Genomic DNA, 24444 nt, shown 5'->3' on the forward strand with positions numbered 1-24444 from the left:
ATGAAACTTTGAAGGAATCTATCAGCACATGTCCACACAACAAAACTGCCAGCTGGTTGTAGCCTGTAGATGAAGTCAGAGTATCTTCACACAGGAACCTTTACACTGGTGATCTGGCCTTGTCTTTCCATCCCTGTAACACTGGCTCCATCTCCTGGCCAGCTCACAGGTCTCCATCATTATATTCTGAAATGGGTTCAGCCTACTGCTCACACGTCTCATCAGGATGTGTTTCCCAAATGGCCGGTTACTCACAAGAGTGGCTTCAGTTCACTGAGGAGACTTGACCACACACACACACAAACTAGCACACACACAAACACGAACGCACGCACACATACACACATCATCACACACCAACATGGAATAAAGCCCACATAAGTTTGCATGTATTGTGGTCATGACTAAAGGTACGTACGTGTCGCCACGCGAAATCTCCTCACGCTCACTAGCAGTCTCCTCACGCTCACTAGCAGTCTCCTCACGCTCACTAGCAGTCTCCTCACGCTCACTAGCAGTCTCCTCACGCTCACTAGCAGTCTCCTCACGCTCACTAGCAGTCTCCTCACGCTCACTAGCAGTCTCCTCACGCTCACTAGCAGTCTCCTCACGCTCACTAGCAGTCTCCTCACGCTCACTAGCAGTCTCCTCACGCTCACTAGCAGTCTCCTCACGCTCACTAGCAGTCTCCTCACGCTCACTAGCAGTCTCCTCACGCTAACTAGCAGTCTCCTCACGCTCACTAGCTGTCTCCTCACACTCACTAGCAGTCTCCTCACGCTCACTAGCAGTCTCCTCACGCTCACTAGCAGTCTCCTCACGCTCACTAGATGTCTCCTCACACTCAATAGCAGTCTCCTCACGCTCACTAGCAGTCTCCTCATGCTCACTAGCAGTCTCCTCACGCTCACTAGCAGTCTCCTCATGCTCACTAGCAGTCTCTTCACGCTCACCAGCTGTCTCTTCACGCTCACTAGCAGTCTCCTCACGCTCACTAGCTGTCTCCTCACGCTCACTAGCAGTCTCCTCACGCTCACTAGCAGTCTCTCACTAGCAGTCTCCGCTCACTAGCAGTCTCCTCACGCTCACTAGCAGTCTCCTCACGCTCACTAGCAGTCTCCTCACGTCACTAGCAGTCTCCTCACGCTCACTAGCAGTCTCCTCACGCTCACTAGCAGTCTCCTCACGCTCACTAGCTGTCTCCTCACGCTCACTAGCAGTCTCCTCACGCTCACTAGCAGTCTCCTCACGCTCACTAGCAGTCTCCTCACGCTCACTAGCAGTCTCCTCACGCTCACTAGCAGTCTCCTCACGCTCACTAGCAGTCTCCTCACGCTCACTAGCAGTCTCCTCACGCTCACTAGCAGTCTCCTCACGCTCACTAGCTGTCTCCTCACGCTCACTAGCAGTCTCCTCACGCTCACTAGCAGTCTCCTCACGCTCACTAGCAGTCTCCTCACGCTCACTAGCAGTCTCCTCACGCTCACTAGCAGTCTCCTCACGCTCACTAGCAGTCTCCTCACGCTCACTAGCAGTCTCCTCACGCTCACTAGCTGTCTCCTCACGCTCACTAGCAGTCTCCTCACGCTCACTAGCAGTCTCCTCACTCACTAGCAGTCTCCTCACACTCACTAGCAGTCTCCTCACTCTCACTAGCAGTCTCCTCACGCTCACTAGCAGTCTCCTCACGCTCACTAGCAGTCTCCTCACGCTCACTAGCTGTCTCCTCACGCTCACTAGCAGTCTCCTCACGCTCCCTAGCAGTCTCCTCACGCTCACGTGCAGTCTCCTCACGCTCACTAGCAGTCTCCTCACGCTCAGCTGTCTCCTCACGCTCACTAGCAGTCTCCTCACGCTCACAGCTGTCTCCTCACGCTCACTAGCAGTCTCCCTCACTAGCAGTCAGTCTTACAGTCCTTCCTCACGCTCCTCATCCTCCCTAGCAGTTTCCTCACTCCTCATAATCCTCCCTAGAAGTCTCCCCATCCTCCCTTGAAGTCTCCTCATCCTCCCTAGAAGGCTCCCCATCCTCCCTTGCAGTCTCCTCATCCTCCCTAGCAGGCTCCTCATCCTCCCAACCAGTCTCCTCCTCCCAGCAGTCTCCTCACGCTCACTAGCAGTCTCCTCATCCTCCCTAGCAGACTCCTCACCCTCCCTAGCAATTTCCTCATCCACCGTAGCAGTTTCCTCATCCTCCCCAGCAGTCTCCTCATCCTCCCTTGCACTCCTCATCCTATCTAGCAGTCTCCTCACATTCCCTAGCAGGCTCCTCACACTCCCTAGCAGGCTCCTCACGTTCCCTAGCATTCTCCTCCTCCTCCCGAGTAGTCCCCTCATCCTCCTAAGCAGTCTCCTCACGCTCACTAGCAGACTCCTCATCTTCCCTAGAAGTCTCCTCATCCTCCATAGCAGTCTCCTCACGCTACTTAGCAGTCTCCTCATCCTACTTAGCAGTCTCCTCATTCTCCCTAGTCGTCTCCTCACGCTCATTAGCAGTCTCCTCACGCTCCTAGCAGTGTCCTCATCCTCCATAGCAGCCTCCTCATCCTCCCTAGCAGTCTCCTCACGCTCCCCAGCAGTTTCCTCATCCTCCCTAGCAGTCTCCTCACACTCCCTAGAAGTCTCTTCATCCTCCCTGGTAGTCTCCTCATCCTCCCTAGCAGTCTCCTCACGCTCCCTAGCAGTCTCCTCATCCTACTTAGCAGTCTCCTCATCCTCCTCAAGTCTCCTCACGCTCATTAGCAGTCTCCTCACACTCCCTAGCAGTCTCTTCATCTTCCCCAGCAATCTCCTCACACTCCTTAGCAATCTCTTCATCCTCGCTAGCAGTCTTCTCACCCTCCCTAGCAGACTCCTCACCCTCCCTAGCTGTCTCCTTACACTCCCTAGCAGACTCCTCACCCTCCCTAGCTGTCTCCTCACGCTGCCTAGCAGGCGCCTTATCCTCCCTGGCAGTCTCCTCATCCTCCCTAGAAGTCTCCTCATCCTCCCTAGCAGTCTCCTCATCCTCTCTAGCAGTCTCCTCATCCTCCCTAGCAGTCTCCTCACACTCCCTAGCAGTGTCCTCATTCTCCCTAGCAGTCTCCTCACACTCCCAAGCAGTGTCCTCATTCTCTCCCTAGCAGTCCCAGTCTCCTCACTCACACTCCCTAGCAGTGTCCTCATTCTCCCTAGCAGTCTCCTCACATTCCCTAGCAGGCTCCTCACACTCCCTCAGGCTCCTCCTCCCTAGCATTCTCCTCCTCCTCCCGAGTAGTCCCCTCATCCTCCTAAGCAGTCTCCTCACGCTCACTAGCAGACTCCTCATCTTCCCTAGAAGTCTCCTCATCCTCCATAGCAGTCTCCTCACGCTACTTAGCAGTCTCCTCATCCTACTTAGCAGTCTCCTCATCCTCCCTAGTCGTCTCCTCACGCTCATTAGCAGTCTCCTCACGCTCCTAGCAGTGTCCTCATCCTCCATAGCAGCCTCCTCATCCTCCCTAGCAGTCTCCTCACGCTCCCCAGCAGTTTCCTCATCCTCCCTAGCAGTCTCCTCACACTCCCTAGAAGTCTCTTCATCCTCCCTAGCAGTCTCCTCATCCTCCCTAGCAGTCTCCTCACGCTCCCTAGCAGTCTCCTCATCCTCCTCAAAGTCTCCTCACGCTCATTAGCAGTCTCCTCACACTCCCTAGCAGTCTCTTCATCCTCCCTAGCAATCTCCTCACACTCCTTAGCAGTCTCTTCATCCTCGCTAGCAGTCTTCTCACCCTCCCTAGCAGACTCCTCACCCTCCCTAGCTGTCTCCTTACACTCCCTAGCAGACTCCTCACCCTCCCTAGCTGTCTCCTCACGCTGCCTAGCAGGCGCCTTATCCTCCCTGGCAGTCTCCTCATCCTCCCAAGAAGTCTCCTCATCCTCCCTAGCAGTCTCCTCATCCTCTCTAGCAGTCTCCTCATCCTCCCTAGCAGTGTCCTCATTCTCCCTAGCAGTGTCCTCATTCTCCCTAGCAGTCTCCTCACACTCTCAAGCAGTGTCCTCATTCTCCCTAGCAGTCCCCTCACACTCCCTAGCAGTGTCCTCATTCTCCCTAGCAGTCTCCTCACATTCCCAGCAGGCTCCTCCCTAGCAGGCTCCTCACGTTCCCTAGCATTCTCCTCCTCCTCCCTCCTCCTAAGCAGTCTCCTCACGCTCACTAGCAGACTCCGAGTAGTCCCCTCATCCTCCTAGCAGTCTCCTCACGCTCACTAGCAGACTCCTCATCTTCCCTAGAAGTCTCCTCATCCTCCATAGCAGTCTCCTCACGCTACTTAGCAGTCTCCCTCATCCTACTTAGCAGTCTCCTCATCCTCCCTAGTCATCTCCTCACGCTCATTAGCAGTCTCCTCACGCTCCCTAGCAGTGTCCTCATCCTCCATAGCAGCCTCCTCATCCTCCCTAGCAGTCTCCTCACGCTCACTAGCAGTCTCTTCACGCTCTCTAGCAGTCTCCTCTCACTCCATAGCAGTCTCCTCACGCTCCCCAGCAGTTTCCTCATCCTCCCTAGCAGTCTCCTCACACTCCCTAGAAGTCTCTTCAGCCTCCCTAGCAGTCTCCTCATCCTCCCTAGCAGTCTCCTCACGCTCCCTAGCAGTCTCCTCACGCTCATTAGCAGTCTCCTCACACTCCCTAGCAGTCTCTTCATCCTCCCCAGCAATCTCCTCACACTCCCTAGCAGTCTCTTCATCCTCCCCAGCAATCTCCTCACACTCCTTAGCAGTCTCTTCATCCTCGCTAGCAGTCTTCTCACCCTCCCTGGCAGTCTCGCCACACTCCCTAGTAGTCTCCTCATTCTCCCTAGCAGCCTCCTCCTCCTCCCAAGCAGTCTCCTCACACTCCCTAGCGGTCTCCTCATTCTCCATAGCAGTCTCCTCACGCTCCCTATCAGTCTCCTCATCCTCGCTAGCAGTCTCCTCACGATCCCTATCAGTCTCCTCATCCCAGTCCCAAGCAGTCTCCTCATCCTCCCTAGCGGTCTCCTCATTCTCCATAGCAGTCTCCTCACGCTCCCTATCAGTCTCCTCATCCTCCCTAGCAGTCTCCTCACGATCCCTATCAGTCTCCTCATCCTCCCAAGCAGTCTCCTCACACTCCCTAGCAGACTCCTCATATTCCCTAGCAGTCTCCTCAACCTCTATAGCAGTCTCCTCATCCTCCCTAGCAGTCTCCTCATCCTACTTATCAGTCTCCTCATCCTCCCTAGCAGTCTCCTCATGCTCCCTAGCAGTCTCCTCACGCTCCCTAGCATTCTCCTCATCCTCCCTAGCAGTCTCCTCACGCTCCCTAGCAGTGTCCTCATTCTCCCTAGCAGTCTCCTCACACTCTCAAGCAGTGTCCTCATTCTCCCTAGCAGTCTCCTCACGCTCCCTAGCAGTCTCCTCATTCTCCCTAGCAGTCTCCTCACATTCCCTAGCAGGCTCCTCATTCTCCCTAGCAGGCTCCTCACGTTCCCTAGCATTCTCCTCCTCCTCCCGAGTAGTCCCCTCATCCTCCTAAGCAGTCTCCTCACGCTCACTAGCAGACTCCTCATCTTCCCTAGAAGTCTCCTCATCCTCCATAGCAGTCTCCTCACGCTACTTAGCAGTCTCCTCATCCTACTTAGCAGTCTCCTCCTCATCCTCCCTAGTCGTCTCCTCACGCTCATTAGCAGTCTCCTCACGCTCCTAGCAGTGTCCTCATCCTCCATAGCAGCCTCCTCATCCTCCCTAGAAGTCTCTTCATCCTCCCTAGTAGTCTCCTCATCCTCCCTAGCAGTCTCCTCACGCTCCCTAGCAGTCTCCTCATCCTACTTAGCAGTCTCCTCATCCTCTTCGAAGTCTCCTCACGCTCATTAGCAGTCTCCTCACACTCCCTAGCAGTCTCTTCATCCTCCCCAGCAATCTCCTCACACTCCTTGCAATCTCTTCATCCTCGCTAGCAGTCTTCTCACCCTCCCTAGCAGACTCCTCACCCTCCCTAGCTGTCTCCTCACGCTCCCTAGCAGACTCCTCACCCTCCCTAGCTGTCTCCTCACGCTCCCTAGCAGACTCCTCACCCTCCCTAGCTGTCTCCTTACGCTCCCTAGCAGACTCCTCACCCTCCCTAGCTGTCTTCTCACGCTCCCTAGCAGACTCCTCACCCTCCCTAGCTGTCTCCTTACGCTCCCTAGCAGACTCCTCACCCTCCCTAGCTGTCTCCTCACGCTCCCTAGCAGACTCCTCACCCTCCCTAGCTGTCTCCTCACGCTCCCTAGCAGACTCCTCACCCTCCCTAGCTGTCTCCTTAAGCTCCCTAGCAGACTCCTCATCCTCCCTGGCAGTCTCGCCACACTCCCTAGTAGTCTCCTCATTCTCCCTAGCAGCCTCCTCCTCCTCCCAAGCAGTCTCCTCACGCTCCCTATCAGTCTCCTCATCCTCCCTAGCAGTCTCCTCACGCTCCCTATCAGTCTCCTCATCCTCCCAAGCAGTCTCCTCACGCTCACTAGCAGTCTCTTCACGCTCTCTAGCAGTCTCCTCTCACTCCCTAGCAGTCTCCTCATCCTCCCTAGCGGTCTCCTCATTCTCCATAGCAGTCTCCTCACACTCCCTAGCAGACTCCTCATCTTCCCTAGCAGTCTCCTCAACCTCTATAGCAGTCTCCTCATCCTCCCTAGAAGTCTCCTCATCCTCCCTAGCAGTCTCCTCATCCTCCCTAGCAGTCTCCTCATCCTCCCTAGCAGTCTCCTCACACTCCCTAGCAGTGTCCTCATTCTCCCTAGCAGTCTCCTCACACTCCCTAGCAGTCTCTTCATCCTCCCTATTAGTCTCCTCATCCTCCCTAGCAGTCTCATCATGCTCCCTAGCAGTCTCCTCATCCTACTTATCAGTCTCCTCACCCTCCCTACCAGTCTCTTCATGCTCATTAGCAGTCTCCTCATGCTCCCTAGCAGTCTCTTAATCCTCCCTAGCAGTCTCCTCACACTCCTTAGCAGTCTCTTCATCCTCGCTAGCAGTCTCCTCACGCTCCCTAGCAGTCTCCTCATCTTCCCTAGCAGTCTCCTCATCTTCCCTAGCAGTCTCCTCATCTTCCCTAGCAGTCTCCTCACACCCCCTTCAGTCTCCTCATCCCTAGCGGTCTACTCATCCAGTCTCGCAGTCTCCTCACGCTCCCTAGCAGGCTCCTCATCCTCCCTAGCAGTCTCCTCACACCCCCTTCAGTCTCCTCATCCCTAGCGGTCTACTCATCCAGTCTCGCAGTCTCCTCACGCTCCCTAGCAGGCTCCTCATCCTCCCTAGCAGTCTCCCCATCCTTAATAGCAGTCTCCTCATGCTCCCTAGTAGTCTCCTCATCATCCCTAGAAGTCTCCTCATCCTCCCTTACAGTCTCCTCACGCTCACTAGCAGCCTCCTCACAGTATCCTAGAAATCTCCTCACGCTCCATAGCATTCTCCTCATGTTCCCTAGCAGTCTCCTCATGTTCCCTAGCAGTCTCCTCATGTTCTCTAGCATTCTCCTCATGTTCCCTAGCAGTCTCCTCATGTTCCCTAGCAGTCTCCTCACGCTCCATAGCATTCTCCTCATGTTCTCTAGCATTCTCCTCATGTTCCCTAGCAGTCTCCTCATGTTCCCTAGCAGTCTCCTCACGCTCCATAGCATTCTCCTCATGTTCCCTAGCAGTCTCCTCATGTTCCCTAGCAGTCTCCTCACGCTCCATAGCATTCTCCTCATGTTCCCTAGCAGTCTCCTCATGCTCCCTAGCAGTCTCCTCACACCCCCTTCAGTCTCCTCATCCCTAGCGGTCTACTCATCCAGTCTCGCAGTCTCCTCACGCTCCCTAGCAGGCTCCTCATCCTCCCTAGCAGTCTCCCCATCCTTAATAGCAGTCTCCTCATGCTCCCTAGTAGTCTCCTCATCATCCCTAGAAGTCTCCTCATCCTCCCTTACAGTCTCCTCACGCTCACTAGCAGCCTCCTCACACTATCCTAGAAATCTCCTCACGCTCCATAGCATTCTCCTCATCCTCCCTTACAGTCTCCTCACGCTCACTAGCAGCCTCCTCACAGTATCCTAGAAATCTCCTCATGTTCCCTAGCAGTCTCCTCACGCTCCCTAGTAGTCTCCTCATCATCCCTAGAAGTCTCCTCATCCTCCCTTACAGTCTCCTCACGCTCACTAGCAGCCTCCTCACACTATCCTAGAAATCTCCTCACGCTCCATAGCATTCTCCTCATGTTCCCTAGCAGTCTCCTCATGTTCCCTAGCAGTCTCCTCATGTTCTCTAGCATTCTCCTCATGTTCCCTAGCAGTCTCCTCATGTTCCCTAGCAGTCTCCTCGCTCCATAGCATTCTCCTCATGTTCTCTAGCATTCTCCTCATGTTCCCTAGCAGTCTCCTCATGTTCCCTAGCAGTCTCCTCACGCTCCATAGCATTCTCCTCATGTTCCCTAGCAGTCTCCTCATGTTCCCTAGCAGTCTCCTCACGCTCCATAGCATTCTCCTCATGTTCCCTAGCAGTCTCCTCATGCTCCCTAGCAGTCTCCTCACACCCCCTTCAGTCTCCTCATCCCTAGCGGTCTACTCATCCAGTCTCGCAGTCTCCTCACGCTCCCTAGCAGGCTCCTCATCCTCCCTAGCAGTCTCCCCATCCTTAATAGCAGTCTCCTCATGCTCCCTAGTAGTCTCCTCATCATCCCTAGAAGTCTCCTCATCATCCCTTACAGTCTCCTCACGCTCACTAGCAGCCTCCTCACACTATCCTAGAAATCTCCTCACGCTCCATAGCATTCTCCTCATCCTCCCTTACAGTCTCCTCACGCTCACTAGCAGCCTCCTCACAGTATCCTAGAAATCTCCTCATGTTCCCTAGCAGTCTCCTCTCACGCTCCCTAGTAGTCTCCTCATCATCCCTAGAAGTCTCCTCATCATCCCTTACAGTCTCCTCACGCTCACTAGCAGCCTCCTCACACTATCCTAGAAATCTCCTCACGCTCCATAGCATTCTCCTCATGTTCCCTAGCAGTCTCCTCATGTTCCCTAGCAGTCTCCTCATGTTCTCTAGCATTCTCCTCATGTTCCCTAGCAGTCTCCTCATGTTCCCTAGCAGTCTCCTCACGCTCCATAGCATTCTCCTCATGTTCTCTAGCATTCTCCTCATGTTCCCTAGCAGTCTCCTCATGTTCCCTAGCAGTCTCCTCACGCTCCATAGCATTCTCCTCATGTTCCCTAGCAGTCTCCTCATGTTCCCTAGCAGTCTCCTCACGCTCCATAGCATTCTCCTCATGTTCCCTAGCAGTCTCCTCATGCTCCCTAGCAGTCTCCTCACACCCCCTTCAGTCTCCTCATCCCTAGCGGTCTACTCATCCAGTCTCGCAGTCTCCTCACGCTCCCTAGCAGGCTCCTCATCCTCCCTAGCAGTCTCCCCATCCTTAATAGCAGTCTCCTCATGCTCCCTAGTAGTCTCCTCATCATCCCTAGAAGTCTCCTCATCCTCCCTTACAGTCTCCTCACGCTCACTAGCAGCCTCCTCACAGTATCCTAGCAAACTCCTCACGCTCCATAGCATTCTCCTCATGTTCCCTAGCAGTCTCCTCATGTTCCCTAGCAGTCTCCTCATGTTCTCTAGCAGTCTCCTCATGTTCCCTAGCAGTCTCCTCATCATCCCTAGAAGTCTCCTCATGTTCCCTAGCAGTCTCCTCATCATCCCTAGCAGTCTCCTCATGTTCTCTAGCATTCTCCTCATGTTCCCTAGCAGTCTCCTCACGCTCCATAGCATTCTCCTCATGTTCCCTAGCAGTCTCCTCATGTTCTCTAGCAGTCTCCTCATGCTCCCTCTTAGTCTCCTCACGCTCCATAGCATTCTCCTCATGTTCCCTAGCATTCTCCTCATGTTCCCTAGCAGTCTCCTCATGCTCCCTCTTAGTCTCCTCACGCTCCCTATCAAACAAAGTCTCAAAGGGCAGCTTTGCAGTAAGTGCACACCAGAGGAGGCTGGTGGTAGGTCCTATTTGAGCTCATTGTAAAGACTGGAAAAGGAGTAAATGGAACGGTATCAAACATATTGAAACCACATGTTTGACTCCGTTCCATTCATTCCAGGCCTTGCAATGAGCCCGTCCTCCTATAGCTCCTCCCATCAGCCTACTCTGCTGCACAGATGCTAAACAGAACCAAATGCCATTCTCACTACAGGGTCCTCCTCTACTGTCTATTCATGGAAGACAATCAATTCAGATGCTTTCATATTAGGGGTCTCCACCACAGACATAGAATTACTGGAATGGACTTTCCCATTCAAGTCATTCAACTGCTGTTGTCCCAACATCCTTGACTTTCATTTGGTGATGTTGGTGTTCAGTGAAGATACACATACATCAAGAATGGAGGGCTCATTGTGGCTTGGCTATGCTCTTTGGTGGACTTTCTTCACATGCTTGATGTCTTACCATGGAAAACACCATTAGGGGTGCATGATGTAAGCTCCCCCCTCCATACAATGCAAAACACTTTGAACCTCTGGAAAAGCACTGCATAAATCCTATCCATAATTGTTTTAATTGAACCCAGGTAGATCCCCTTGTACAGTACCATTGCTCCATCCTTTAGAAGGCTATGTCAATGAAGTCAGAGAAAGGTGAGTTCAACCTCCTTTATAAGACTGTCATGCTGAGACTGACTGTCCTAATATGGACACCATACAAGTCTTTTAACTAAAACTGTTGTTTTTGGGCAGCAGGCTGTAGAGCTTGGTATTAGCCGGCTGATCCTCACATTAGGGATCTGTTGTCTGTTTGCTGAACACCACAGCCGTCACTATGGTCTCACACTGTGTTGCCTAGCAACGCCGATGGGCTGTCCACCTCTTCCTGCATCCTGATCTGGCAACCCAGGGAACCTGGAGAGTGAGTTTATACAGGATACCAAGGTCACTCAGTAAACACAGATAATAAAGGACACCAAGACTAGGCCTCACAATCAAACACAGATAAATACAGGAGACTCAGGACTTGACCTCTCAATAGAATACTGTCTGTTCAGACAAGATACCAGAACCAAGGCATGTCAATAGCCACAAGACACTCATGACATCAGACATGACATCAGACATGACATCAGACATGATATCAGACATGACATTAGATATGACATTAGACATGACATCAGACATGACCTCTGACATGATATCCGACATGACATTAGACATGACATCAGACATGACCTCTGACATGATTTCAGACATGACATTAGACATGACCTCTGACATGACATTAGACATGACCTCTGACATGACATTAGACATGACATCAGACATGATATTAGACATGACATCAGACATGACCTCTGAAATGACCTCTGACATGACATTAGACATGACATCAGACATGATATCAGACATGACATTAGATATGACATTAGACATGACATCAGACATGACCTCTGACATGATATCAGACATGACATTAGACATGACCTCTGACATGACATTAGACATGACCTCTGAAATGACCTCTGACATGACATTAGACATGACCTCTGACATGATATCAGACATGACATCAGATATGACCTCTGACATGATATCAGACATGACATCAGATATGACCTCTGACATGATATCAGACATGACATCAGACATGACCTCTGACATGATATCAGACATGACATCAGACATGACCTCTGACATGACCTCTGACATGACATTAGACATGACCTCTGACATGATATCAGACATAACATTAGATATGACATTAGACATGATATCAGACATGACATTAGACATGACCTCTGACATGATATCAGACATGACATCAGACATGACCTCTGACATGACCTCTGACATGACATTAGACATGACCTCTGACATGATATCAGACATGACATTAGACATGATATCAGACATGATATCAGACATGACATTAGATATGACCTCTGACATGATATCAGACATGACATTAGACATGATATCAGACATGACGTCAGACATGACATTAGATATGACATTAGACATGATATCAGACATGACCTCTGACATGATATCAGACATGACATTAGACATGACCTCTGACATGACATTAGACATGACCTCTGAAATGACCTCTGACATGACATTAGACATGACCTCTGACATGATATCAGACATGACATCAGATATGACCTCTGACATGATATCAGACATGACATCAGATATGACCTCTGACATGATATCAGACATGACATCAGACATGACCTCTGACATGATATCAGACATGACATCAGACATGACCTCTGACATGACCTCTGACATGACATTAGACATGACCTCTGACATGATATCAGACATAACATTAGATATGACATTAGACATGATATCAGACATGACATTAGACATGACCTCTGACATGATATCAGACATGACATCAGACATGACCTCTGACATGACCTCTGACATGACATTAGACATGACCTCTGACATGATATCAGACATGACATTAGACATGATATCAGACATGATATCAGACATGACATTAGATATGACCTCTGACATGATATCAGACATGACATTAGACATGATATCAGACATGACGTCAGACATGACATTAGATATGACATTAGACATGATATCAGACATGATATCAGACATGACGTCAGACATGACATTAGATATGACATTAGACATGACATCAGACATGACCTCTGACATGATATCAGACATGACATCAGACATGATATCAGACATGACGTCAGACATGATATCAGACATGACGTCAGACATGATATCAGACATGACATCAGACATGACATCAGAGTAGACATTCACATCATAAGTGATATCCTGTTCATGATAGGACACGATGACAATATCTAATCTTTAGGTTTCAGGACCTTGTAGAGGGCTTGTTAGCGTACTAAATATTTTGTGTGATCATAGCCAGATGAGGGTTGGTGAAGGATGGTCTGCGATGGGGACAGGGAGAAGTTATAGGGTGTTGATTATGCATATATGCTTCAAGCCAGTAAAATCAACCAGAAAGACTATTGCTTTTCTCCTTCTAGTAGCCAAATGCATTATCATCCTAAACCCTCTATTGAACCATGAGGATTGGGGTTATGCCATTACGCAACAGCTGCTGTTGCTGAAAGTACAAGTTGATCAGCCAGTGATCCAAACAGCTGTAGGTAGAGGAGCTCCAAGTTCCCGGAAGAACAAGATGATGCTGATAATACCTTTAAGGAGAGAAGCTTAGAGATTAACACTCAGCGAAAAGATTACACTGCAGTCTTCAGATTACTGTGTGACTGTGTGTGTGAGAGAGTGTGTGTCTGCGTGTAAGAGAGAGAGTGCGTTTTAGTGTGTCTAAGTCCGTGTGTGTGTGAATGCTTGTGTGTGTGTATGAGAGAGTGTGTGAGTTCTTGTGTGTGTGTATGAGAGAGTGTGTGTACGTATGTGTCTAAGTCTTTGTGTGTGTGAGAGAGTGTGTGTAAGTGTCCTATGTGTGTCTATGTGTGATTCTGCAGGAGGCTGCTGAGGTATCAGTTTAAGGGGGGAAGCTGGGTTGAGTCTCAGGGGGTCAGAGTGCAGCTGAAGACGTCAGGGGTCAGAGTGCAGCTGAAGACGTCAGGGGTCAGAGTGCAACTGAAGACGTCAGGGAGTCAGAGTGCAGCTGAAGACGTCAGGGGTCAGAGTGCAGCTGAAGACGTCAGGGGTCAGAGTGCAGCTGAAGACGTCAGGGGTCAGAGTGCAGCTGAAGACGTCAGGGGTCAGAGTGCAGCTGAAGACGTCAGGGGTCAGAGTGCAGCTGAAGACGTCAGGGGTCAGAGTGCAGCTGAAGACGTCAGGGGTCAGAGTGCAGCTGAAGACGTCAGGGGTCAGTGTGCAGCTGAAGACGTCAGGGGTCAGAGTGCAGCTGAAGACGTCAGGGGTCAGAGTGCAGCTGAAGACGTCAGGGGTCAGAGTGCAGATGAAGACGTCAGGGGTCAGAGTGCAGCTGAAGACGTCAGGGGTCAGAGTGCAGCTGAAGACGTCAGGGGTCAGAGTGCAGCTGAAGACGTCAGGGGTCAGAGTGCAGCTGAAGACGTCAGGGGTCAGAGTGCAGCTGAAGACGTCAGGGGTCAGAGTGCAGCTGAAGACGTCAGGGGTCAGAGTGCAGCTGAAGACGTCAGGGGTCAGTGTGCAGCTGAAGATGTCAGGGGTCAGAGTGCAGCTGAAGACGTCAGGGGTCAGAGTGCAGCTGAAGACGTCAGGGGTCAGAGTGCAGATGAAGACGTCAGGGGTCAGAGTGCAGCTGAAGACGTCAGGGGTCAGAGTGCAGCTGAAGACGTCAGGGGTCAGAGTGCAGCTGAAGACGTCAGGGGTCAGAGTGCAGCTGAAGACGTCAGGGGTCAGAGTGCAGCTGAAGACGTCAGGGGTCAGGATACTTCACATATAATACTCATTCAGTACCTCCAGACGGTCTGTGTGGATGGCTGGCAGCATTTTCACAACCGACCTCCCTCCCTCTCTTTATTCAGGCCAAGCATTGATCCTGTAGCCAGATGTTCAAATATCTCTTTAATTCTTATTTCATATTCTAACCCCTTCCAAGGATAGATACACATACACTCATGCACACACACACACACACACACACACACACACACACACACACACACACACACACACACACACACACACACACACACACACACACACACACACACACACACACACACACACACACACTCTTTGTTGTAATTTTTTTATTGCACACCTTTATCATTTAGCTAACAGATGTTCACAGCAACAATGCAATAGGAGAAAACAGAACAGAAGCGTATCGCTGCGGCACTGCAGCCTCTTAGGTCTTCCAATATATTTATAGATATTTACAGTGACAATATGAAAATCGCAAGTACAATGCCCAGGGCTGAGTTAACCCTTTAACTTCTGCTGTATGAAGGAGGAGAAGGCTGAGTTGGTAGAGCAACTCCAGGGTTGTGGGTTCGATTCCCACGGAGGACCAGTACAAAAAGTATGCAAAAATGTATGCACTCACTACTGTAAGTCACTCTGGATAAGAGCGTCTGCAGAATGACTCAAACGTAAATGTGTAATGTTAACTCTTTAAACTTGGTCTGAGGATCCAGGTCACACAGGCTGTAGTGGGAACTCTATGTAGTTGTAGTCCTGTTCGTATGGCCAGCTGAAACATTCAGTATACCCAACATTCCACAGGCACCAGGTTAGCCATACGTAGCCAGATTCTAGGGGCTATTGGTGGAATATGGAACGCCTGTATAGAGCTCAACGCTTCCTGCAATCAAAGACAGCTTTTCAGATCATAAAATGGACATAACAGTAAATAGTACCAAAACATAATTAGTACCAAAACATAAATAGTACCAAAACATAATTAGTACCAAAACATAATTAGTACCAAAACATAAAGAGAAATGTTTCAAAAAAAGAAAAACCTTAGAACATACCCCTTATTTCCACATCCATGTTTAAATGTTATGACACGTCAATAAATCATTTTAATTTGGAAAAGCATTGAACAATACAACAGGAACATTGTGCGTGACTGTGTAGCCTGGATTGTAACAGAAAACTGCATTTGACATTTGTTTGGTGTTGTAATGGTAACTTTAGTTGGTATAAAAGATGAATGGCATGACAACGGGGTAGAGCATCTGCCTTGTATACTGCTATACACTGTAATCACAGTTCCAACCTATCTTTACATCCACATGGATAGAGACTAGACTATTTCTCCCAAATAATAATTTCGCTGTTACTGACGTCAACTTGAGGCTGCGTGAAGTGTGAGCAAAACTGGTGAGAGATTGTTGGTAATAAAATAATCTCACGTGGGGATAAAGCAAAGAGATCATGTTTTTGGGGAAAAACAGCAAAAATCTCTCATTTGTTACATGATATGAAGATACATGGGGATTTTTACCAAGACCTCGAAGGCCTATTAAATGAATAGTGTCAGATTGATATTCTCTCATGGCAGTATTTACATAGTCCTGTATTATTATTATTTGCAAGAATCCCAAATGGCACCCTAATTCCATATATAGTGCACTACTTTTGACCAGAGCCCTATGGGGTTAGGATGTCATTTGGGAGGTACCCTTTGTATCCACATCCTGTAAGCCAGGACTGCCATGCCAGCTGAGACCAGAACAGACAGGCTCAGTTAACGTGAGATCTAAGCAAAAACAAACATTTCAGCCTTGTCGGTCACACTGTCATCATCTATCACAACTTCCCGTAAAGGCTATTCTCATGTCCTTGAAAAACATGTCCTAGTAAACCACGCAGCATGTTTTCATTCCAGCCATTCCAGCAAAGCATTGATTTAGAAGTTCCTCAGTCAAAAATGCAGAATTTCTGAATAAACGGGGCAGCAATTATCTTAAGTGCCAACCATGAACGAGTGACACATTTTGATGGAAGGCTTTGATGAAAAGAAATGGAAAGATTGAATGATATCTAATATTAATGGAGGAGGGCAGGACACTCAACACTAGTCAACTTCTGGGCTGCTGAGAGGTGCTTCAATAAGAGCCCTTGTTTAAGAGAGCTGCTGCCATCCAGGCTTTGAACACTGAATTTAAGTTGAACTGAAAGCTTTATTGAAAAGGAAACCGGTAGCACTTTCTTTAATGGTGTACTGCTTTGACGGGTATTTAGGTGGTACTTACCAGGAAACTATGTGGCATCACTGAGTTCTAGCTGGGGCTTTCACTATACTTTATGCTTAAAATTCACCACAATTGGGAACTACCTGGATCAAAATGGTGTATATTTAAATGCTTGTTTGAATCCCAAAGTACCAAATGAGTACTTTATGTAGTAATTAATGGGGTATTACTGTACAATTACCATTTTACCATGTAATTTCTTAGTAAATACCAGGTACTTTCTGTACTGTAAACAGCCTCTTGTATAATGTCTCATAGTAATGGAGGCCTATAAGCAAAGTCATAGATAGTGATGGGTTGAAAATGGAGGCAACTGATAAATAACGGTCACACTGACATTCATCATAAATAATATACTATATTCCTGTCATACTCTCCCTTTAAAATTAAAGCTTTATAAACCTTCTATTCCATTCCTCCAGTTACTGTGCATAAATTAATCTCAAACCACATTTGAACTTGTTAAAGTAAAATCTCATTTGGTTGTGTAAATATACTGTAGCTAGCTTAGTGCTAACCCGAGCAAACAATGATAGCCTTCACATTCAAACAACCCCCCAAAAAATAAAATAAGAAAACCAACAAAGTAAAATGAAAATGGTCCCTATTTATCATGTCCAAGAGAAGTAATAAAACATTGGTACTGAGCAAAGACCTCTTCTCTCCTCAGCTCACTGCTGTATCTGTGGACCAACAGTACCTATATATAAACACACATACATGGGAGGTTCCATAGAGGCATTGACGGCAAGTCTCGGAATTCACTGAATTCAAAATGGCGGCTCCCGCACAGGCACAGGATCCAGTCAGTCTCTCCGTGAGACCAGACACCCATGGTTGGTTCACCATCAACGGTAGTTTCTTTGGAGGTCCAGGATGGGGAGAAGCAGGAGAACCAGGGGTACCACCCCTCCACCCCCATCTCCCTCTCTTCCTAGCCAGGCCTCACTACCTGTGCCCTGGGTTCCTGTGGGTGGCTGTGTCCCTGCCCCCTCTGGCTTCTCTGGCCCAGTGGTGGTCGTCCACCTCCACCACGTTACTGTAGCCCTCCTTCTCCACGCAGACAGCCAGGACCTGGAGCACCAGGCGCAGCCTCCGGTCCATGGCCTCCAGGTGGGGCTGGATGAGGACGGGGTGGAGGCGGTCACGCAGCAGGGACTCCTCCATCAGACGGCTCAGCTGGTACTCCTCCTTGGCGAGCAGCTGCAGACGCAAGTGGGTCGACTTCCTCACTCTGTGGGACGGGGAGGAGGGGAGAGAGGGAGGGGAGGGGGAAGGGAGGAAGGGGATGAGGAGGGGAGAGAGGGAGTGGAGGTGGAAGGGAGGAAGGGGATGAGGAGGGGAGAGAGGGAGTGGAGGTGGAAGGGAGGAAGGGGATGAGGAGGGGAGAGAGGGAGTGGAGGTGGAAGGGAGGAAGGGGATGAGGGGAGGGGAGGGAGGAAGGGGATGAGGAGGGGAGAGGGAGGGAGGGGGAAGGGAGGAGGGATGAGGAGGGGGGAGGGAGTGGAGGGGGAAGGGAGGACGGGGATGAGGAGGGGAGAGAGGGAGTGGAGGTGGAAGGGAGGAAGGGGATGAGGAGGGAGGAGGGAGTGGAGGGAGTGGAGGTGAGGAGGGGAAGGGAGTGGAGGGGGAAGGAGGAAGGGGGAGAGGCAGGGAGAGGTCTTACATTAGATGGACTTCTTAAAAAGGGATGCACTAATTATAGAGAGAGACAGAGAGAGAGACAGAGAGAGAGAGAGAGAGAGAGAAGAGAGAGAGAGAGAGAGAGAGAGAGAGAGAGAGAGAGAGAGAGAGATAGAGACAGAGAGACAGAGAGAGAGAGAAAGAGAGACAGAGAGAGAGAGAGAGAGAGAGAGAGAGAGAGAGAGAGAAAGAGAGAGAGAGAGAGAGAAGAGAGACAGAGGGAGAGAGAGAGACAGAGAGACAGAGAGAGAGAGAAAGAGAGAGAGACAGAGAGACAGAGAGAGAGAGAGAGAGAGACAGAGAGAGAGAGAGAGAGAGAGAGAGAGAGAGAGAGAGAGACAGGGAGAGAGAGAGAGAGAGAGAGAGAGAGAGAGAGAGAGACAGAGAGAGAGAGAGACAGAGAGAGAGAGAAGAGAGAGACAGAGAGAGAGAGAGAGACAGAGAGACAGAGAGAGAGAGAGACAGAGAGAGTGACAGAGAGAGAGAGAAAGAGAGACAGAGAGAGAGAGAGAGAGAGAGAGAGAGAGAGACAGAGAGAGAGAGAGAGAGAGAGAGAGAGAGAGAGAGAGAGAGAGAGAGAGAGAGAGAGAGAGAGAGAGAGAGAGAGAGAGAGAGAGAGAGAGACAGAGAGAGAGAGGTAAAGGTACTGACCTGCAGCATTGGCTCAGCGGTACCAGGATGGAGAGCTCGTCGTGGGAGTGTTTCCCAAACCTGCAAAGAAGAGGAGAGAGGAGCAGAAAAGAGAGGAGAGGAGAGAGGAGCAGAAAAGAGAGGAGAGGAGAGAGGTGAGCCAAGCAACACCACTTACTGGCTGATAATACAACACCTTGGTCTGTGTTCCTCACAGTCTGTCTCACAGTCACCAACAGCAGCACCTCTCTCAGGATCAGTGACGAAGTCATCCTACTGAAAGCTGCAGAGTCCTGAACATTCTCTTCTCATTCAACATTCCACTCACATTCCCTTCCCAGTGAGTGTGACAGTCAGGGACTGAGAGTTTTGCCACATGCCTTTGTAGCTTGATTCTGAAATGCACCGTGTACCTCAGACATTAAAAATACCTTTAAAACATTTGTTATGCCTTTGCTTTCAGCTGTTGCTTAGTGTGACAACTCAGAACTGAAGTTAATGAAAGAGAGTTTTCAAAGGCTACGTGACAAATCAGACATTACTGTCTGGAGAACAGATAAAAGGAGTTGAGATGTGTTGTGTTTTCTCCTCACCCTCTTCCATTGTCCAGATGGATGATGAAGGTCTCGTTTCCAAACTTGTCAAAAGTCTCGTAATGGTGCCGGTCCATGTTACCTGGATACAGAGGTAAACAACATTAATATACATAGGAAAAGAGGACCCCTATTCACCAAGAATGTCTATATAGGGAATAGAGTGCAGTGGAGGGAATAGCGTGTAATGGAGCTTCTGTTCTCACCCATGAGGAAGTCAAAGATGGTCATGTCCATGATGTCCAGCAGACGAGAACCACGGTCATAGGGAGGAGTCTGCTTCACCTCGTCACAGTAGTCTGGGTCCACCTCCCACCTGAACAATCACATGGGCACGCGGGCACACACACACACACACACACACACACACACACACACACACACACACACACACACACACACACACACACACACACACACACACACACACACACACACACACACACACACACACACACACACACACACACACACACAGACAGTGTGACATTTAGATAGTGTTAGAGGCTTTGTTTGGTCCCTTTTGGCAGCTCCCCTCCCTTCCTGTCGAGCCATGATGTGTGTGTGTATGTGTGTGTGTTGTTAAGGACAGACCCCTGCTGCTCGAAAGCAGAGCAGGGAGGGACACAGCAACTTGACAAGAGAAGGAGAGAGGGAGGGAGGGGTCGGAGGGGAGTGAATGGGAGGGGAGGGAGAGTGAAGGGTAGAGAGAGGTTGAGAGAGGGGAGGGAAGGGGAAAGAGAGAGAGGGGGAGAGAGAGGTTGAGAGAGGGGAGGGAGAGGGGAAAGTGAAAGAGAGAGAGAAGGGTAGAGAGAGGTTGAGAGAGGGGAGGGAGAGGGGAAAAGAGAGAGAGAAGGGCAAAGAGAGGGGGAGAGGGGAGGGAGAGGGAAAGTGAAAGAGAGAGAGAAGGGAGGGAGAGGGGAGAGGGAGAGAGAGAGAGAGGGGTAGAGAGAGGTTGAGAGAGGGTAGAGAGAGGTTGAGAGAGGGGAGGGAGTGAGAGAGAGAGAAGGGTAGAGAGAGGTTGAGAGAGGGAGGGAGAGGGGAAAAGAGAGAGAGAGAAGGGTAGAGAGAGGTTGAGAGAGGGGAGGGAGAGGGGAAAGAGAGAGAGAGAGAAGGGCAGAGAGAGGTTGAGAGAGGGGAGGGAGAGGGGAAAGTGAAAGAGAGAGAGAAGGGTAGAGAGAGGTTGAGAGAGGGGAGGGAGAGGGGAAAAGAGAGAGAGAGAGAGAGAGAGAAGGGTAGAGAAAGGTTGAGATAGGGGAGGGAGAGGGGAAAGAGAGAGAGAGAGAGAGAGAGAGAGAGAGAAGGGTAGAGAGAGGTTGAGAGAGGGGAGGGAGAGGGGAAAGAGAGAGAGAGAGAGAGAGAAGGGGAGGAGACAAGGTGTGACAAGTAAAAAGGAGAGTATGAGTAAGAAAGTCACAGTGACAAATCAAGTGAAAGAGATGAAGTCACAGTGACACAGTGAAAGGCAGAGATGGACAGATAGATAGACAGTGAAAGTATCAAAGAAAGTGGATGGAGTCATTCCATGTTCTCTCTTTGCACTCTGTTGATGAAATCAAAGAACACAGGAACATGGAAGTGAGAGAAGACCCTGTCTCCCGGGGCAACTAACTCAGTTTATAATGAGCTGCTATTTCTCCTGCAACACCAATCTACCTATTTTTATCAGAGGTGGGGATCTGGAGAATGTGTTCCTTAGAGTACTGGCTGTTCCTGCTGAGTCACTTCCTGATAAGGCATGCCATGGCACCTTCTGTAACGAGGTGTCATCAGGTGAACCCCAGTGAACTCTGGGTAATCAGGGGGTGTGAAGTGACCTTATATATTAAGGATACACAGTTATGGAAGGCTGTGTGTTTTACTCTGCTTCCTTGTTCTCTTAAAGGGTAAAGGCTGTGTGTTTTACTCTGCTTCCTTGTTTTCTATAAGGGTATATGCATGTTCTTGCATTTGTGGAAGGAGTGTCTGTCTCTTACTCTGCTTTCTTGCGTTTGTGGTAGGATCGTCTCCAAGGGTTCCTCCAGGTCTTGCGTTTGGCCAGGGCCAGGTCTGGCAGGAAGGCAGCCAGAGAACCCTCGATCTGGTCTGGCTTCCCACACAGAGCATGCTCAGTAGAGCAGTAGTAGGAGCACTCGCCGTAGAAACAAATGTTATTGGCTGGGGAGAGAGGAAAACACGGGGTTTTAGATGGCAGCAGGGGAGCATGGGAAGGGGAGAGGGGGACAGTGTGTGTGGGGGGAGGGAGAGGGGGGTGAGAAAGAGGAAGTTGAGAGAGAGAGAGAAGGGAGAGAGAAAGCGAGAGAGAGTGAGAGACAGACAGACAGAGAGTCAGACAGAGACAGATAGAGAGACAAAGAGTCAGAAAGAGTCAGACAGAGACGGATTGACAGACAGATAGTCAGACAGACAGACAGACAGACAGACAGTCAGACAGACAGAGAGTCAGATAGAGAGACAGACAGACAGACAGGTATAGAAAGACAGATAGATAGACAGAGAGACAGACAGAGAGACAGATAGTCAGTCAGACAGACAGACAGACAGTCAGATAGAGAGACAGATAGATAGACAGAGAGTTAGACAGAGACAGACAGACAGACAGACAGACAGAGTCAGACAGAGAGACAGAGTCAGTCAGACAGACAGTCAGACAGACAGACAGTCAGACAGACAGACAGAGAGTCAGACAGACAGACAGACAGACAGAGAGTCAGACAAAGTCAGACAGACAGACAGATAGTCAGACAGACAGACAGACAGACAGACAGACAGGTATAGACAGACAGACAGACAGACAGGTAGACAGACAGAGAGTCAGACAGAGAGTCAGATAGACAGACAGAGAGTTGGACAGATAGACAGATAGGCAGACAGAGAGTCAGACAGAGAGTCAGATAGACAGACAGAGAGACAGATAGGCAGACAGAGAGTCAGACAGAGAGTCAGATAGACAGACAGAGAGTCAGACAGATAGATAGGCAGACAGAGAGGTATAGAGAGGAAGCTGGCAGGGTGTTGTAGAGCCAGACTGGTATTGGTTTCTTAATCTTGGGTTCAGAGAGGTAGGGAGGCGAGTGCTGAGCCAGCAAACTGTCTGAGTGTAGTAGTAATCTCCTGTCAGATAGAATGGTCTCTGTTATTCCACATAGCTGTTCACTGGGCTGCATGCGGATCTAACAGACAGTCTGAAGACAGGTTTTAGAAGTCCAGAACTCAGCAACGGCCATTTACATTAAAGGGGATGTTCATTATTTTACAACTTAATCTTAGATGGTTCCTCACATTCTTACTTAGTCTATGGGACAGGAGAAACTGGAATCCATTGTTGGGTTTTCTTGAAAGAGCCACTACAAAATGTAACTAACTTTAGCCACCAACTCATGTCTGGGTGGGGAACCATCAAACATTATTTTGTAACATACTGAACTTCCAATTTCATGTAAAGGGCCTCTTTGCTAAGTCCCTTTCAAACCAGTCTACATGGTACATGTCTGTATCAGGGTTTTCACTTAGTTCATGTAGTGGGATTGAAAGGACTGAATGAAGGACAAGTAACAGACAGAGGGCTTGAGATTGTTCCGTCCGTCTGTTGGACAAGAGCTTTAACAACTCATCTATGAGGATGATTAGGTTACCTCTGACAGATGTCTGCCTGTCTGCCTGTCTGCCTGTCTGTCTGTCTGTCTGTCTGTCTGTCTGTCTGTCTGTCTGCCTGCCTGGCTGTCTGTCTGTCTGCCAGTCTGTCTTTCTGTCTGTCTGTCTGCCTGCCTGCCTGTCTGTCTGCCTGTCTGTCTGCCTGTCTGTCTGTCTGTCTGTCTGTCTGTCTGTCTGCCAGTCTGTCTTTCTGTCTGTCTGCCTGCCTGCCTGCCTGCCTGCCTGCCTGTCTGCCTGTCTGTCTGCCTGCCTGCCTGTCTGTCTGTCTGTCTGTCTGTCTGTCTGTCTGCCTGTCTGTCTGTCTGTCTGTCTGTCTGTCTGTCTGTCTGTCTGTCTGTCTGTCTGTCTGTCTGCCTGTCTGTCTGTCTGTCTGTCTGTCTGTCTGTCTGTCTGTCTGTCTGTCTGTCTGCCTGTCTGTCTGACTGTCTGTCTGTCTGTCTGTCTGTCTGTCTGTCTGACTGTTTCTGTCTCTGTCTGTCTGTCTGTCTGTCTGTTTGTTTGTGTCTCTGTCTGTCTGTCTGTCTGTCTGTCTGTCTGTCTGTCTGTCTGTCTGTCTGTCTGTCTGACTGACTGTGTTCCTCTCCACCACTGGCCCAGCACTGAACCACTAAACTAAAGGGAATTATTTATGGGACTCCTTGTTAGGGGAAGACAAGGATCCAGCCTCTAAATAGGAGTCTTTCTGGTGAATTATTGTGCTTTGCAGTTTGCTTGTTTTCAGAAAGGGTTTTGAAGTGTGTGTGTGTGTTTGGGGGGACTCCCTGGAGATGCTGTGTTTTCTGTGTAGTTCCTGCAAATAAACTCAACTAAGCTGTATACTGCATAGTGAATACACAATATACTACTGTTGACTAGAGGTAAATATAAATGTCCAGTCTGACTCCTCTACAGACCGACACAGTAGTTAGGAACCAGAGTTTTAATCTAAGTAGCCAGTCTGACTCCTCTACAGACGTACACAGTAGTTAGGAACCAGAGTTTTAATCTAAGTAGCCAGTCTGACTCCTCTACAGGCCTACACAGTAGTTAGGAACCAGAGTTTTAATCTAAGTAGCCAGTCTGACTCCTCTACAGGCCTACACAGTACAGAACCAGAGTTTTACAGCCAGTCTGTAGTTAGTTAGAACCAGAGTTTTAGCCGTCTGACTCCTCTCTAAGTAGTTTTAATCCAGTCTGACTCCTCTACAGGCACAGTAGTTACACAGTAGGCCTTAGTTAGGAACCAGAGTTTTAATCTAAGTAGCCA

The 24444-nt window shown here is 49.6% G+C and overlaps 3 protein-coding genes across 3 annotated transcripts in view; 2 read left to right on the plus strand and 1 right to left on the minus strand.

Annotated features, from left to right (window-relative positions):
• The window catches only part of LOC135554561 (retinoic acid-induced protein 1), a 293303-nt gene that overhangs the window by 156700 nt on the left and 112159 nt on the right, over positions 1–24444 (plus strand).
• Positions 11124–12758, plus strand: LOC135553841 (clumping factor A-like). The gene has a single exon (XM_064985771.1). It carries the CDS (start codon positions 11124–11126, stop codon positions 12756–12758), a length of 1635 nt encoding a protein of 544 aa, XP_064841843.1.
• On the minus strand, positions 15833–21705 carry LOC135553842 (extracellular serine/threonine protein kinase FAM20C-like; the record flags this gene model as incomplete). The annotated part of the gene is made up of 5 exons (XM_064985772.1): positions 15833–17872; positions 18973–19032; positions 19545–19626; positions 19751–19860; positions 21521–21705. Coding segments are annotated over 5 exons (723 nt in total), but the record flags the coding sequence as incomplete, so codon positions are not given.

The sequence above is a fragment of the Oncorhynchus masou genome, chromosome 14, assembly GCF_036934945.1.
Source record: "Oncorhynchus masou masou isolate Uvic2021 chromosome 14, UVic_Omas_1.1, whole genome shotgun sequence".
NCBI classification, from domain to species: Eukaryota; Metazoa; Chordata; class Actinopteri; order Salmoniformes; family Salmonidae; genus Oncorhynchus; species Oncorhynchus masou.

Bases quoted from the DNA above. Each gene is read 5' to 3' on its own strand.
- LOC135553841 (XM_064985771.1), top strand. From the start codon at position 11,124: ATGACATCAGACATGACCTCTGACATGATATCCGACATGACATTAGAC.